This window comes from Condylostylus longicornis, unplaced genomic scaffold (genome assembly GCF_029603195.1).
Source record: "Condylostylus longicornis isolate FDR11 unplaced genomic scaffold, ASM2960319v2 ptg000040l, whole genome shotgun sequence".
Lineage (NCBI taxonomy): Eukaryota > Metazoa > Arthropoda > Insecta > Diptera > Dolichopodidae > Condylostylus > Condylostylus longicornis.
The window spans coordinates 6,394,275-6,408,432 of record NW_026578009.1 but is presented as its reverse complement, the minus strand read 5'-3'; the positions used below and the strand labels follow the sequence as shown (position 1 = coordinate 6,408,432).

The 14,158-nt window shown below is 25.7% G+C and overlaps 3 protein-coding genes across 4 annotated transcripts; all 3 read right to left on the bottom strand.

Moving 5' to 3' along the window:
- Positions 1-63: 63 nt before the first annotated feature.
- LOC129609904 (terminal uridylyltransferase Tailor-like) lies at positions 64-2,326 on the bottom strand. Of its 2 annotated transcripts, XM_055522150.1 has the most exons (8): positions 2,148-2,326; positions 1,967-2,083; positions 1,738-1,857; positions 1,492-1,687; positions 970-1,434; positions 732-902; positions 463-670; positions 64-398 (listed from the first exon to the last, which is right to left on the bottom strand). In XM_055522150.1, the coding sequence occupies exons 1-8, from the start codon at positions 2,196-2,198 to the stop codon at positions 218-220; spliced, it is 1,509 nt and encodes a 502-aa protein (XP_055378125.1). In that variant the 5' UTR covers positions 2,199-2,326; the 3' UTR covers positions 64-217. The 2 variants fall into 2 exon arrangements, with proteins under 2 accessions (XP_055378125.1, XP_055378126.1); XM_055522151.1 differs by lacking the exon at positions 2,148-2,326 and having other exon boundaries at positions 1,738-1,876.
- Positions 2,327-4,210: 1,884 nt separating this feature from the next.
- Positions 4,211-7,938, bottom strand: LOC129609795 (epidermal growth factor-like protein). The gene is made up of 5 exons (XM_055521917.1): positions 7,787-7,938; positions 5,659-5,909; positions 5,409-5,545; positions 4,508-4,668; positions 4,211-4,431 (listed from the first exon to the last, which is right to left on the bottom strand). Exons 1-5 carry the CDS (start codon positions 7,936-7,938, stop codon positions 4,290-4,292), a joined length of 843 nt encoding a protein of 280 aa, XP_055377892.1. The 3' UTR covers positions 4,211-4,289.
- Positions 7,939-10,898: 2,960 nt separating this feature from the next.
- Positions 10,899-14,118, bottom strand: LOC129609794 (deoxyribonuclease-2-beta). Its single transcript, XM_055521916.1, has 2 exons — positions 14,097-14,118; positions 10,899-12,061 (listed from the first exon to the last, which is right to left on the bottom strand). Exons 1-2 carry the CDS (start codon positions 14,116-14,118, stop codon positions 10,992-10,994), a joined length of 1,092 nt encoding a protein of 363 aa, XP_055377891.1. The 3' UTR covers positions 10,899-10,991.
- Between the last annotated feature and the right edge of the window lie 40 nt (positions 14,119-14,158).

The following is a 14,158-nucleotide window of genomic DNA, read 5'->3' as shown; positions in this document are numbered from 1 at the left end:
TGAAGAAATTTATTTAATTTATCGCTTAATTTAAAGAAATAAAAGAAAATTTGAGAAAATACGTATTTGAATTGAAAATGATTATTCAAAATTAGAAGTTTTTTGACACGCATCAGAATTACATACATGTCGTCATTAATTATTATTTATATTATTTATTAAACAAAAAATATATCTTAAAAATTAAATAATTCAAAGGGAAGTGGTTATTCAAACATTATTCTCGACTTGACAGTTCGTCGAATGTTATTTTCCAGTATTGCTTCATCATTTGAAGACAATTCATTGATATGCCTTTAGTAACGTTATGATTTAATTCCAAAGGATCCATTACGCAAACTGGTTTGTTTGTTAGAAACCCGTTTTCTTTAGGATCCATTAAGTAATAATTCTTATATCTAAAATTTTTCGGAATTTCAAAAATGGAAACTCTTTCAAAAACAATATTTTACTTTTTTTTACCTTGGAATGCTATCTAAGTCAACGCCGTGTAATTCCGCTTTTTCAACAGGTTTCCCCAAATATGGACACACAATTAAATTTTCAAAATTAAATTCAGCATAAAACTTGAAGAATTCTTTAATATATTTTAAACATATTTTGTTTGTATCGTCCACCTTTTCTATATTTAAATCATTTAAAGATTTTTCAATGAAATCTCCTTCCCAAGCTGAAATAAGAAATTAATAGTTGTTTGCTTATAAACTAAATTAAAATGTAATGATAATTACGCCCTATTTCTAAAGGTGTATTTATTCCATCCTGTAAAGTTTTTATGGAAGGAAGCATGTTCTTTGTTTGAAAAAAGTATACAGCCATTAGAACATAAGCATAGGTTGAAACTAAATCATTGAGGCTTGTTACTTTTATCCATTGTTTTAAAAATAAACAAAGTTTATGGCCTTAAAAATTTATGAAGATTGATTATAATTATCATTAACAAATTGTCAGTTATGTAGGTACACTTACATATTGGTTGCAGTTCAAAAATATATTTGATTAATAATGTGTTTAAATGGCCCAATCCATGTGAAAAACTTATATCGCAATCAATTCGAAATTGATCAGTCACATAAAAAGCTTTTAAAATTGGAACTCTTGCATTCTTCACTGAGTGAAAATTTCTCCACTCAATATTTTTACGTAACAAACTCTCTACGTTTTTTATTTTCTTACTTTCATTCGCATTTCTCTTATATGTGTGATATACTTTTCCGACATCTAAAAATACATCTAAATCAGAATTAGGGTTACTTAATCCATTAATTCTTGATCCAAAAAAATATATTTTTAAATCAGGAAACCCTGGTTTCAAAGCATCGAATAACCTTTTTTCAACAATTTCGTATTCAGGAATTTCCATTAGTTTTTTGCCCAATTGCACTGCCTTATCCAAAAATGCGCCTAAATCACTGGAGAGGAATGATTTAGCTCCTGCAAGAAAGTTACATTTTAATATCAACATTTATTTATAAGTAAACATCTGTTAACTTTTTGGAAGCTTTTCAATTTTTTTTATCCTTTCTTCTTTTTTTGCCTTTTTGTTTTTTTTTTTGACATTTTTTGGATCATTACTATCCACATCATACTCGGCCTGTGCATCTTTAACAATTGTTTTTATAGAATGGTTTTTGGCGTGCTCTAATATGTGCCTGGTTATATGGCGTGATCTATCACCAACTTCAACCTATTATAAAAATTTGTGAATCATTTCTTAAACGTAAATTTGAAGAATACCTGACACATATCACAAACATACATTTTCAGAATTGCATTTTTCTTTAAAATATCTATATCTATGTTTGTGCGCTCTTCCGTATGTTTATTTACAGGATTCCCATCAATAAATTTTGTTATCTGAAAAGACAATGCAACTCTAGTTCTTGATAAAAATATAAAATTATCTTTCAATTGTGAAGTAGGTAATTATATTTTTAAATATTGAAATTCATAACTTTATAATTACCTCTTCATAAAGCGACTGTAAGTTATTAAGCAAATTAATGTCCGTTATATTATATTCTTTTCTGAAAGTTGAAAATTTATCCAAAAACACTTTTATTTCCAAATTCAAATCAGTTATCTGAAAAATTTAGTCTTAAGTAATAATTTTAAATAGATAAGCTTTTATTGATAAAAATGTTCACCAAATTTGCCGCCCTATTCTCGTCAATATCTGCCACTTTGGCTACTTCCATTTTTAAAAGTTTGTTATATTAAAAGGGAAAAAACTGAACTCAATATTTTTTGTTTGCAAAAATTACCAGTTGATTTATACAAGTTCTTTCAACTACAAAATAAAATATATGTATTATAATATATACATATATAGGACTGTTTCGAAATTTTTTTTGACATTTTATTGACATATTACATAATTAGTTTTGGAAGCTCTGGAACTTTGGAAGCGAATTATAATTTGAAAGCATTTTACTATGCGTTTACATGTATATGTTTCTAGCAAGAAAACTACACCCACACAAAAATGCTGCCAGTTTTATTAATCCTTATAAAAGTTTTATTAATCCATTGCTCCGCTCCACCAATTTCACAACTCAAGAAAGTTTTGCTACCAGTGTTTTAGGAAATAGTTTGACATTTTTAACAAGTTGACAGCAAAGAAACAAAATATTTTTAAAAATTTTATAGGAAAATTAAAAAAGCTGTACTGTCAAAATATTTTATAAAAAAATCTAAACATCTATCTAATTTTAGCTTGTGATTTGGTATTTCCACGAACTAAATGAAAAAATTAATATTACACAAATTTGCTTTTTAGTAACGTGTCTATTTAACGCTTGGTTAATTACCCATTGAACAAAGAGTGGCATACAGTTCGTCCAAAAAGGGCATACACCAAAGTGCACAAAAATGTACATTTTGCACTGTAAAAATGCCTCTCACAACCATTAAATGTGGAGTGTGCACATTCCAAGAGTAGAGACCTCTTTCAAAAATAAGGCCATTTTCATACAAAAAAAAACAACACTCATGACTTTTCAACAAAATAAGTCCTTAATATTCCAATTCTCTCATTTTTTCCCCTTTCCTGTTATTAAATTAGAAAATGGAATAAAAAAATTAATAACCCAAATAAAACGAGTAATAAAACATAAGACAAAGTAAGAGAAAAAAAATTGGCATACTGAGATAAAAAAATGGTTATTTTCAAATGTAAAGTAAGTATGTATACAATATATTCTTTCCTATTGTAATGTTAGTGTAATGTGTATGTATATTTGATGTGTAAAAAAAATGAAAATTTCTTTTTTTCTTAATGTTAATTATAAATTACAGATAACTGGCATGAATTGTAAATCTGGTAGGTATACTTTTTGGTAAGTCTGGTATATTATGTACATATTTTATGAAACTTACCCTGTATAGTATAATTATAACAATAAACATATTTGAAGGGGTTAGAAGAAGAAGGAGTTAAGTAACATTTTCAATATTTTGAGAAAAACGCATTTTTATATTCTGATTTTAATACTTTCAAATTTTTGAGAATGTTACGGCAAAATTGGAATCCCTTCTTACACCAATAAAATTTTCAATAAACAAACTATTGAATAATTAAAAAGCGTTAATTGAATTTTTGTTTCATTTTTATTTTATTTTTTTGTATTATTCTTTCAACTATTAAAAAAATAAAAAACAAAATTTAATTTAGAAAATAAGAACAAAAAAAGTTTGTCATATTTGTTCATAATAAAACTAACAAACTTAATAAAATATGTAATTTTATTTTAAATTAACTTAAAAAGATAAAAGTAATATAGGTTTTCAAATACTCTATATTCATTTATACTAGGTATTAAAATATTAAATATGTATAATATCAATACATAATATTTGTTAAATTACTAAATAAAGCACTTTTTCAATTCAGATATAATATCTACCTGTGCATGTGGGTACTGAAATTAATAAACAAAAACAAAAATATGAAATAATTTTCTCTTAATTCGTTAATATTATCAAATATCCCAATAGTATTGTTTGTGAATGAAAGTGTCAAATGCGCACTTAACCCCTTTATGAGATAAAAATTTTTCTCATTTTATTTGAAAAAATTTATATTGTACGAGTATTTTAAGTGATCTTAACGCATTCATTTAATAAGCAAAAGATTAAAATGTGTACTTAACTCTTTTTTTTATTGTCTAAATACCGTAAAACTTGATATTTCGAAAAAAGGACTTATATATACATATACTCACATATTTATGTATGCATCTATACGTACTTTATGTAGGTAAAGTAAAAATTAACTTAATGATTTATTTCTAAATTAAATCTATTTGTTCTATTGCAAAATTTTTTAAGTTTTCAGCTTTTGGAATACAAGACGAAGTCCTTACGTCATATCGGAAACCTTCAAAACAAATGCATCTGTTTGGCGTAACACATATACCATTTTCACATTTCCTAAAATTTTTTTGATTATTTTGTAGTTTTGAAACATTATAAGATACACATAATTATATAATTATATAAAACATACTGATAACATTCAGCTTGGCAAATTCCATTTTTTAAAATGGCACCATTATGACATCTACATGTATTTGGTCTGTCGCAAGTTCCGTTAATCCCGCAGCTTCTCTCGCATATTGGTTCACATCCATGTCTGTTAACTTGATATCCTTTTATACAAGAGCATGTCTGTGAAAAGAGTAGCTTATTTGTGTTTACCTTATTTGTATGTACCTATTTGTGTATAAACATATGTATGTATTTTGTATATTGGGTATGAAAATGTAATATGAATCTACTTAATATAATATTAGGTACTTATTATAAAATTGTTTAGAGCCTCATTATATTTCACTTTTTTTGGTTTCCGGAGAGAAGAAATTTGGTGAGTAGATATCAGATCTTTTTCAAAAAAAAGTTTTGTGTTTGTAATTTATTCAAAAAATGGAAATTTAAATTTTTTGAAGAAATTTGAAATTTTTTTTATGTACATATTTTAAAAAAATATACTTTTTGTTTTTCAATTTGGCAAGTTCAATTGATATTGAATACGGAAATCCATGCATAAGTAAGTATTATGTGTGTATGTTTGTATATTGAGAAAATAAATGAAAACTATAAGTAATTTTAAGATATGTACTATAATAATATGTACATATACATATATAATGTATTTATACATACATACATATTCTAAACTCTTATGATGGAATAGAATATACATACATATGTACATATGTAACTCATTTGGACGGCATTCTCGTCTAATAGTTTTATTAGCGGCAGCGACAATAGTAATACTGGAATTTAGACACTCCTTTTGAAAACCCATTATTTATAATATCATAATAAATTATGTACATACATACGTTTGTACAAGGTACGAAAGTTATAAATTTGAACATTCATATTATACACAAAAATATTACGTTTGGAGCACTGCAATACTGATTATAAGCGGCTTCACAGTTATTATTTCGATTACAAATTGGTTTACAGAACGTTTGACTTTCATCTAACTTGTAACCGCGATTGCACTTGCAAGTACCATCCAATTTACAATGACCTTTAAATAGTAACTATGTAAGAACAAATTTTATATGTGTGTTTGCATGTGTACAACAAGTTAATCGGAGTGTTGTAATTCAAATATTGTGCATATTTTCAATATATTTTTACCATTTTCACAATGAACTGGACATTTCATAACGCATTTGCCTTCATGATTTTTTACATAGTTCGGAAAACATTCACATGTATCTGGATTTAAGCATAATCCATGTTCACATTCTCCACAATCTGGAACACATTTATCCCAATCATATTTTGAACGCTTGTATCCATCACAACAAACTTCAATTTTTGAATAGTATTTTTTGCTTCCTTCTGTTATATTTGTGTATTTCTTATCATATTCCAAGTATATAGTCCTGAAAAATTCGATAAGTAAAATTTAAAGTAAACTACCAGAATGAATGAAACAAGTAAGCCATTGAACAAAAACAATTTAAGTAACAACAATCACATACAAGAGACCGAACTATTGAATAAAACAATTATGTTAATAATATAGCTTTTGGAGAAGCATTGATATGAACGAATCGTTGCTTTGTAAATAAAGTTTCAATATTTTACAACTGTACAACGGTAAATAAGGATATTCTGATCATGTAAAAGAAAAATTTCTAGCAAATGCATATTATATATGTACGTGTGTATGTATGCATAACAGTTTTTGAGAAACTTCAGTAGTAAAATTTACACAGTTGTTTATTACATAAATACATGTAGGTACATAATATGTTTACAAATTTTTTAAAATCAGAACAAAACAAGTAATATTTTGCATACAACCGGGGTGCATTAATTCTCTTCTTGGAACCAAATTAAAGTTAAATTCAGTTAACTCATTATTAATTGATAATAAATTTTTTGAAAAAAAAATAAGGGATATATACAATGGTCTGTCTGGTATAAGAAAATTTTTAAAAACTTTTAAAATCATGTTTTACAAATTCTTTCAGCATAAGTAATTACAAATTCCTCAGGAATGGCGAAATTAGAAAAATAGAAAAAGATTAAATTAAAAATGAAAGTTAAAGAACTTTTTCAACAAGTTACAACTTATTTATTTTTAACTTTTGTGGTCTTCAAATTTTAATTTATTCATTTTTCATTATTTTATTCAGTTATTCGAAAACTATGGAGGTTTTCGTTTATGCACGTTGCGCTAAAAGTTCTACATTAAAACTAAAATTTCTAAGGCGCAGCGTAAAACAGTATGCAAGAACTTTAGCTAAGTTTTTTTATTTAAGCCGTCTACAAATTCTAGAACTTTTAAATAATCAGTCGTTCAAAAATAACAGAAATGGCATTGTTTATAAAATTGTATCCCAATACTTTTCGCCTTCCAATTCACTGCAAAATTGGGAAATTTCAACAAGATTTGAAGACTTAAAGAAAACTTACTTTAATAACCCTTCAATATATGAATCTGCCATTTTGAAATATAAAATTTATTTTGAATTTAAAAAGAAAGAGAAATTTCATAAGTCAGCGACAAAATTTATACTAGAGGTCTGCGCTACATTTCTAACATTTCTTTATTGCAAATTGAATTTTCGAACAAACTTTATTGCAGCCAGTAATTTCCGAATGGTTTATTTTTTTAAGTGTATGTAGCGTGAATTTTCGAACGTACTATTAGAACTATTCTACCCCCTATACTCATAATGAATTTCTATTTGCACTAAAACATTTCTCTTGTCTCGGCGATATGATTACATACATTATGTATGTATTTCTAACTTTATCAAAATTTTAATTTCTTTTGAAGAGATTGGCATGTTTTTTATATTGGTGACATAAAACATTTTCTACTTTAAATCATCCTTAAATTTTCATTTTTACATTATTTTTTTGAAGTTTATAATGTTTTCATAATTAACATTTTGTTTTTGATAACATAGCAATTATTTCAGAAAAATAAAGTTAAATCAGACGTCAAATTTGACTTTAATGAGAATAAGAATTTCAAAATTTATTGAGACAAAAATTTTTATTAAATCCCAATCATACGTGAATGAATTCAATTATGTATTTTACAAATTTCAATTGAAAATATCTTTTCTTCTTTTAGTTTGTATATTTGCACAGCTACACACATTCATACATATGAGTTTTAATTAGATTTTTGGTTGGTAAAAATAAATTATAGTTAGCGGATTTTTTTATGCTCATTTTTATATCCTTGATGTTGATACTTAATAAAAACTTTATAAATTTTTTTTATTATTAAATTTCTTACGGGACTTCTCTCAAACACTTATGCTCTAAATCCTCTTGATTGTTGTTATTATCCAAATTATTATTATTATAATTGTTATTCACAATTCTGCCCCAGTTAAAATGAACACATTCAAAAATAATTATTATTAATAATACACGACTTAAGAGCATTATTATTTTGGTAAAATTTTAGAAATTAAAGAAATTAACTGTTTGATAAGAAAATTTTAAAATTAAAAGTGGAAAATTTTGTCTTATTTTTCAATGTTTCTCACTCAAATTCGAATTAAAACTGATCTTTGAAAGAATTTAAAAAAAAATAATATAGTAAAAATTGTAATTAACAAAAAAGTTCATTCATTAAACTATTTAATTTTGTTCTAAAATTAAAAAAAAAAATGTAAAAATAAAAATAAAGCTTTCTTATCTATACGAATAGGCTTGCCATGCATAAGCCCGACTTGTAAAACGATTTAACGCAATTAACAAAATTTTTTTAAGTGATTAACGTAACAAATTATCATTTTTATTTGAATTGGCTAAAGCGCTATATATAATGTATCTATACATTTTGTATACATATGAATACATTATGTATGTTATGTGTACGGTATATGTATATGTTATATGTATATTTAATCACATTGTGTATATAATTTGTAGTGCATTGTGTAATTGTGTACACATATAATTTATAGACAAGTTTGGTCACAACCCCTTTTTTTGAGCTGTTTTAAATTTAAACTTAATACTCACTAGCACCCCTCAAAAAGTGGTTGGTTGCGCAATACAAAAACTGTCTTCTGTTTATCACTATAAACTGTAAACACAATGATTCTACCAAATTTTTCTATTTTAATAACAATTTATATTATTTAATTATAAATTCAAGTTTTAAGGCGATAACAATCTGTATGAACTCCTAAATTTGACCTTAGTGCTATTTATTATTTTATCCTAAAAAAAATTACTGAATTATAAATATCTAATTATTCTTTAGGTAAATCTTCAAATTTACTTAATACCAAGCGAATAATAAAATAAAAATTAGGCGGTCCATTTGTTGCGTCTTCATAATGGAAGAATTTTTATTTTCATACTTTAAAAAACACATTAGTTAACCTTTTCAAAATGTTTATGTTGCATTCTAAAGTTCACTAATCCACTCATTCAATTATATATGTATGTAGCTAAAAATTTTATTATTATTATAAAAGACAAAACTCAAAAGTTCACAAGTGTGGTCAGATTTGTTTTTTGAAAATTCCCGCATAATACCGTAATTTTCCTACTTTTCCCTTTTTTTAAGGCATTTTGGAAAAAATTACCATTAATAATAAAATTTATATACAAATAAGTAAACAAAATAAAAATTTAATTGAGTAAAATATTTTATATTTAAAAAAAAAAGGAAAAAATCAAATTAACTTTCCTTAAGTAAACAAAATTAAAAATGTATGAATAACTCCAAAATATAATTTTAATAGATACCTATTTTATATGAATCGATTTCTTTCAAATCTAAATTTTTGAATTTACTTAACTTTTTTATAATATGTATTCCAAAAAATAGTCACAGTTTAAATTTTTTTTTAAATATTTTGAATTCTGGCAATCTGCGAAAAATTTTGTGTTTATCCAATTTTTTGACTTCATTTATTTTTACTGAACGCATTTTTTAGCAGAAATTTTTGTTAAGTAGAATATCGATATTCATAAAAACTTCCAAGCTAAATTGGCACCTTGTTGTAAAATAATACTGTTGGTTATAAATTTTCATTAATTTTTTGAATTTTTTATATAAACATATAAATATATATTTATTCATATAAAACACTGAGTTTCAAAATAAAAGAAATAACATGGTGAAAATTTCCACGATTTTTTTTCTTTTTTCCTTTCATATCGTAAAATTCCCCAAAAAAAGATTTCCTGTCGCTGCTATACATACATCTGACAATACTGTTATACGCACAATTTGTTATTATTTTTATTATCCCCTCTATTATGTATATCGGTATCGGCCGATAAACGATAATTTATCGGCAAAATTTTGTGTTTGTATTACCAACATTGTTTATCGGTAAATTTTATCGGAGTCGGGAAAGCTTTTTTTCCTGTATAGGAAACATATTAGCTGGTATTATGAAAACGATAAATTGTCGGATTTTCACCGATTTAAAAGCGGGTACAAATTTTTAGACGACAGATTTTTTTTTTTGTAAAATCTTCATTTTATCAAGGAAACTGGTGTAATTAATTGCTTTTTTAAAATGTAAGCATTTTTTCTAAATTATTTTCTTTCAAAATGTTATTCATATATTTTATTTAGGAGTAAAATCGTAAGCAACAAAAAACAAATTGCGCGGTTAGTAGAAAAAATGGAAGAGGACTTAAACCTGGCAAGGAATGATAATCTGAAATTCTGGATAAACCTAAAAAATGTGTACATATTATATAAATAATAAAATAAAATAGGTACATAAACATACATTTTGTTGTCTAAATCCAATGGATTAGTTGAATCTCTTATATGTCGTCTTTGAATAGCTTGCGTTTCTTCACTTACTACCGTTTCTTCACTTTCAAAATATAATGCACGCGACATTTTCCCGATATATGTATATTTTTATTTTACAAATTTAACAGAAAATAATTTGCTTACAACAACTTTTTAGCACATCAAAACCAAATTCAAAATAGTTTTAAAAATTTTTTGAAAATAACTTTTGAAAGAAAACAAATGTCATTAGAAAAAAAAAACTTTTTCTCCAATTTACAAAAACAAAAATTTGTATGAAAAAGCTTCTTTTAATCGGTTGAAATATTTTTATCGGTATCGGTTCATAATACAGAAGAAACTTAAAACCGATTAGAACTGCCGATAAAATATCGGCCGATACCGATGTTCATAATAGAGGGGTATGAAACTTTTTTAAGTAAATGCATACATATGTATGTACATAAATCATGTAATAATTATTAAATTAATTGTGTTGTTATGTTCTTAGCTTTTATTTTAATTTGACATTATTCAGCAAAATATTATTACACTACTTTTAGAAATAAAATTTTAAAGAAAACTTACAAAATTAGTTATGAAATCAAAAGGGTAGAATAATAATTTTTTAATATGGGCAAAATTTCATGCATGTAAAATATTTTTCATTTTTATTTTGAAATTTTCGGATGTATGTATGTATGTTTTATGCACGTTCGTATATTTATTTAAGGTTAGTGTTGTAACTATTACTGTTTACTATGGAATTTGTTGAATTTTTTGGGCAATTTTCAATTTCATTAATTAATTTATTATATATGTTAGCTAAAACATTATTTAATTGGCAAACAGTGCCACCGCCTCTTATCAATTGATGTTCTTGACGATTTATATCACCAACACATATCCATGGATTACCATCAGAAACTGCCCATTTCGAATGATCTAATGTTGTTTTAAACTTTATATTAAATGCATTTAGCGAAATTGATTTTATATTATAAACATATGTTGGCTTTTTGCAATCACTTGGTAAATTTCCTTCACCTAATCGCCAAGATTCTACCATTAAATTAACATTCAATTGAGGTGCAACTAAATCTTCATATAATTCTTGTTCAAATTTTCTTCCTTTAGCAAATGAACGAAATTTAGTTCCACCCGTCGAAATTATTTCAGCTTCATTAAAATATGGTCCAGGACCTTGCGATTTCCATGATTTTTGCAATACTTTTTCAATATTTGGAAAATTATTTTTGTAAGTATTTGGTATTTTTTCATAATAAATATTTGGTTCATTATATAAAAATTGTTCTCCAACAATATTGATTTGATTAGGTGGTAAAGTTATACATAAAAAACTCTGACCATAATGTAAACCATTTTTAGGATATTCATATTTTGTTATGTTAGGGTATTTAGGTACAGAATGTATTAACCAAAATCCTGATTGATTATTTGCAGCTAAGACACCTTTCGTATGACCTTCAATGAAATTCACCGTACCATTAGGATTTTCATCATTATAAAACAACGTCATCAAGTCATTTTGATCATCGTATATTGGTGCCAGTGTTTGACCAGGAAAACTTTTGCTTTCATTAATAAAAGTGGTTGAAAAATGCCACTTTTCATCGTTATCTGATGATATAAAAATATATCGTAACCCTGTTTTGTCTGAAGAAATTTCATTGGAAGCTAGCTCTGATTCGTAATTTTTCGGTAACTTATAAAGATAATACCAATCTATAGGTCTTCCTTTTTCATCCCTACATGTAAGTTTATCTCCAAAAACTATTTTAAGAATAATAAACAAGAAGAATAAATTCATAGTGAATCACAATATTTTTTTTTTCTGTTTTTAAGCTGCGCAGCTGTGAATTAATGTGTTTGCTGATTTTATAAAACTGAACTAAATGTTGAGTAAGAGAAAAAATATAAGCAACAATAATGTGATTGGTTTCGTATTTTGTAGTTCCCCTTAGTATTAATATCTGTAGTTTATATACCAAAATGCAATACATAAGATTACGTTACTGTATAAATCCGAAGTATTTCGTAAATTATATAATAACATGTACATACATATGTAAATAAAATTTACGAATTAGCTGATTATTATTATGGTTATAATTTCCGTAGCAAAATTATTAAATTTAGTCTGAGATTCGTCAGATAATTTTAGTAAACAGTCATTAGACTTTGTAGTAGATTTTAATCTTAGAATTTGACGTACACAGTACAAAACGTGATACACAATTTTAGTTGCAAAGCAAAAAATGACAGATGATTGAAAACAGAACAAAAGCGATTTTCTACGGCCAGTAGAAAATTCATATGGAACACACATATTTAAATGGAGCTGCACTAAACAAGCAAAGTTACCGCTGCGTATTGAACCACGGGCGATTTCTTATTTTACCTCTGGCAATTTTTTTTTATTATTCAAATTTCATTTCAAAATATTGCACAGTTAATTTTTCCGTTTCGTTCTTGATCTGGGTTAATAACGGAAATCGTCCGCTGTTGCCGTTCATAGCTTTGGTTATGTTTTTACAATTAACTGGTTTAAATAAATATTCCATGGTTACTTAACAGAAGTGTTTACTGGTATTTTGAAAACAATTATATCAAGCGAAATGTCAAAATAAATAAAAATATAATTTGACTTATGTATTTGTCAACGCCGTATCTTCGGTTTTAATTCGATTTCTTTTATGCTCCTTATTTTCATACTTTCCATATGTATAATAATCCTTTGACTTGGTATGTTTATTTTTGTTTTTTTAATATTAATCTAAACGTATTATTACAACACCAAAATAACTTTTTTTTGTACGAGGGTACAGAAATACATACATATGTATATTATTGTATATGTGTGGTTAATGTTGGGTGTTTTTGAGTTAAATTTCTTGAATAAAAACGCTTTATATTTACAAATTTTTTTAAGCATCAGGAAGACAAAATTACTAAGTTAGATTTTTTAAAAAACAAAAATTTAGGGCTATTAGGAAACCTAAAAAGACGATAAAAATTTGCGTTTTGGCATACAAAACATTGAAAATCTTTTTTCTATTTTAAACACATTCAAAATATGTACATATTAATTCTTCACTTCATTGCGTTCAATAACCAAAACCAACAGGTTTGTTATTGTATTAATACTATAATAATATTATAAATATGTAAAACTGAATTGAAAACAGCTGCAGTAATATAAATATATATTTAGACATCTAAAATATACTCTCCAAAAATAGCGGCTGATTTGTTTTTCATGTTTTTATTTATGTCAATTTACATGTATTTGTTTCTTTGAAGTTGTCAAAGAATTATTTACTCAAATAATTTTTTTATTCTCCAGGCAGGGATTTAAACAAATAACATTATTTATAACAAATAACATCAATAACTTAATACCATTAATCTATTTAACAAATAACATTATTTTAAAATTCGGCGAAAATATTTTTGCATGTTGATTCCGAATTCAACGCTTCGAATAGGCGTCCTAAAATGTGATTGTGCACGTTCATATTAATGCGAGCTTACTGTATTTGCTTAATGAAAATGGGTAATACTCGTACCATAAAAAATATAACAGGCAAAAATTGTATTTTTTTTTTTTTAATTCATAATGTAGATACTCATACCCTAACTAAGTATATGTACATATGTATGTATATTTTTGGTTGTAATATGTATGTACATACGATGTTTCTGTTTTGAAGTACATTTCGAAAATTGTTAAACTTTTACTTGTATTGTACATGTATAAATCTAGGAGGATATTAAAGGATAAAATAGAATAAATATTAAAACTTACGTTGTCGACTAATCCCGCACATAATAAAACTTTATTGCTATAACTTAATTGCTATATTTGGT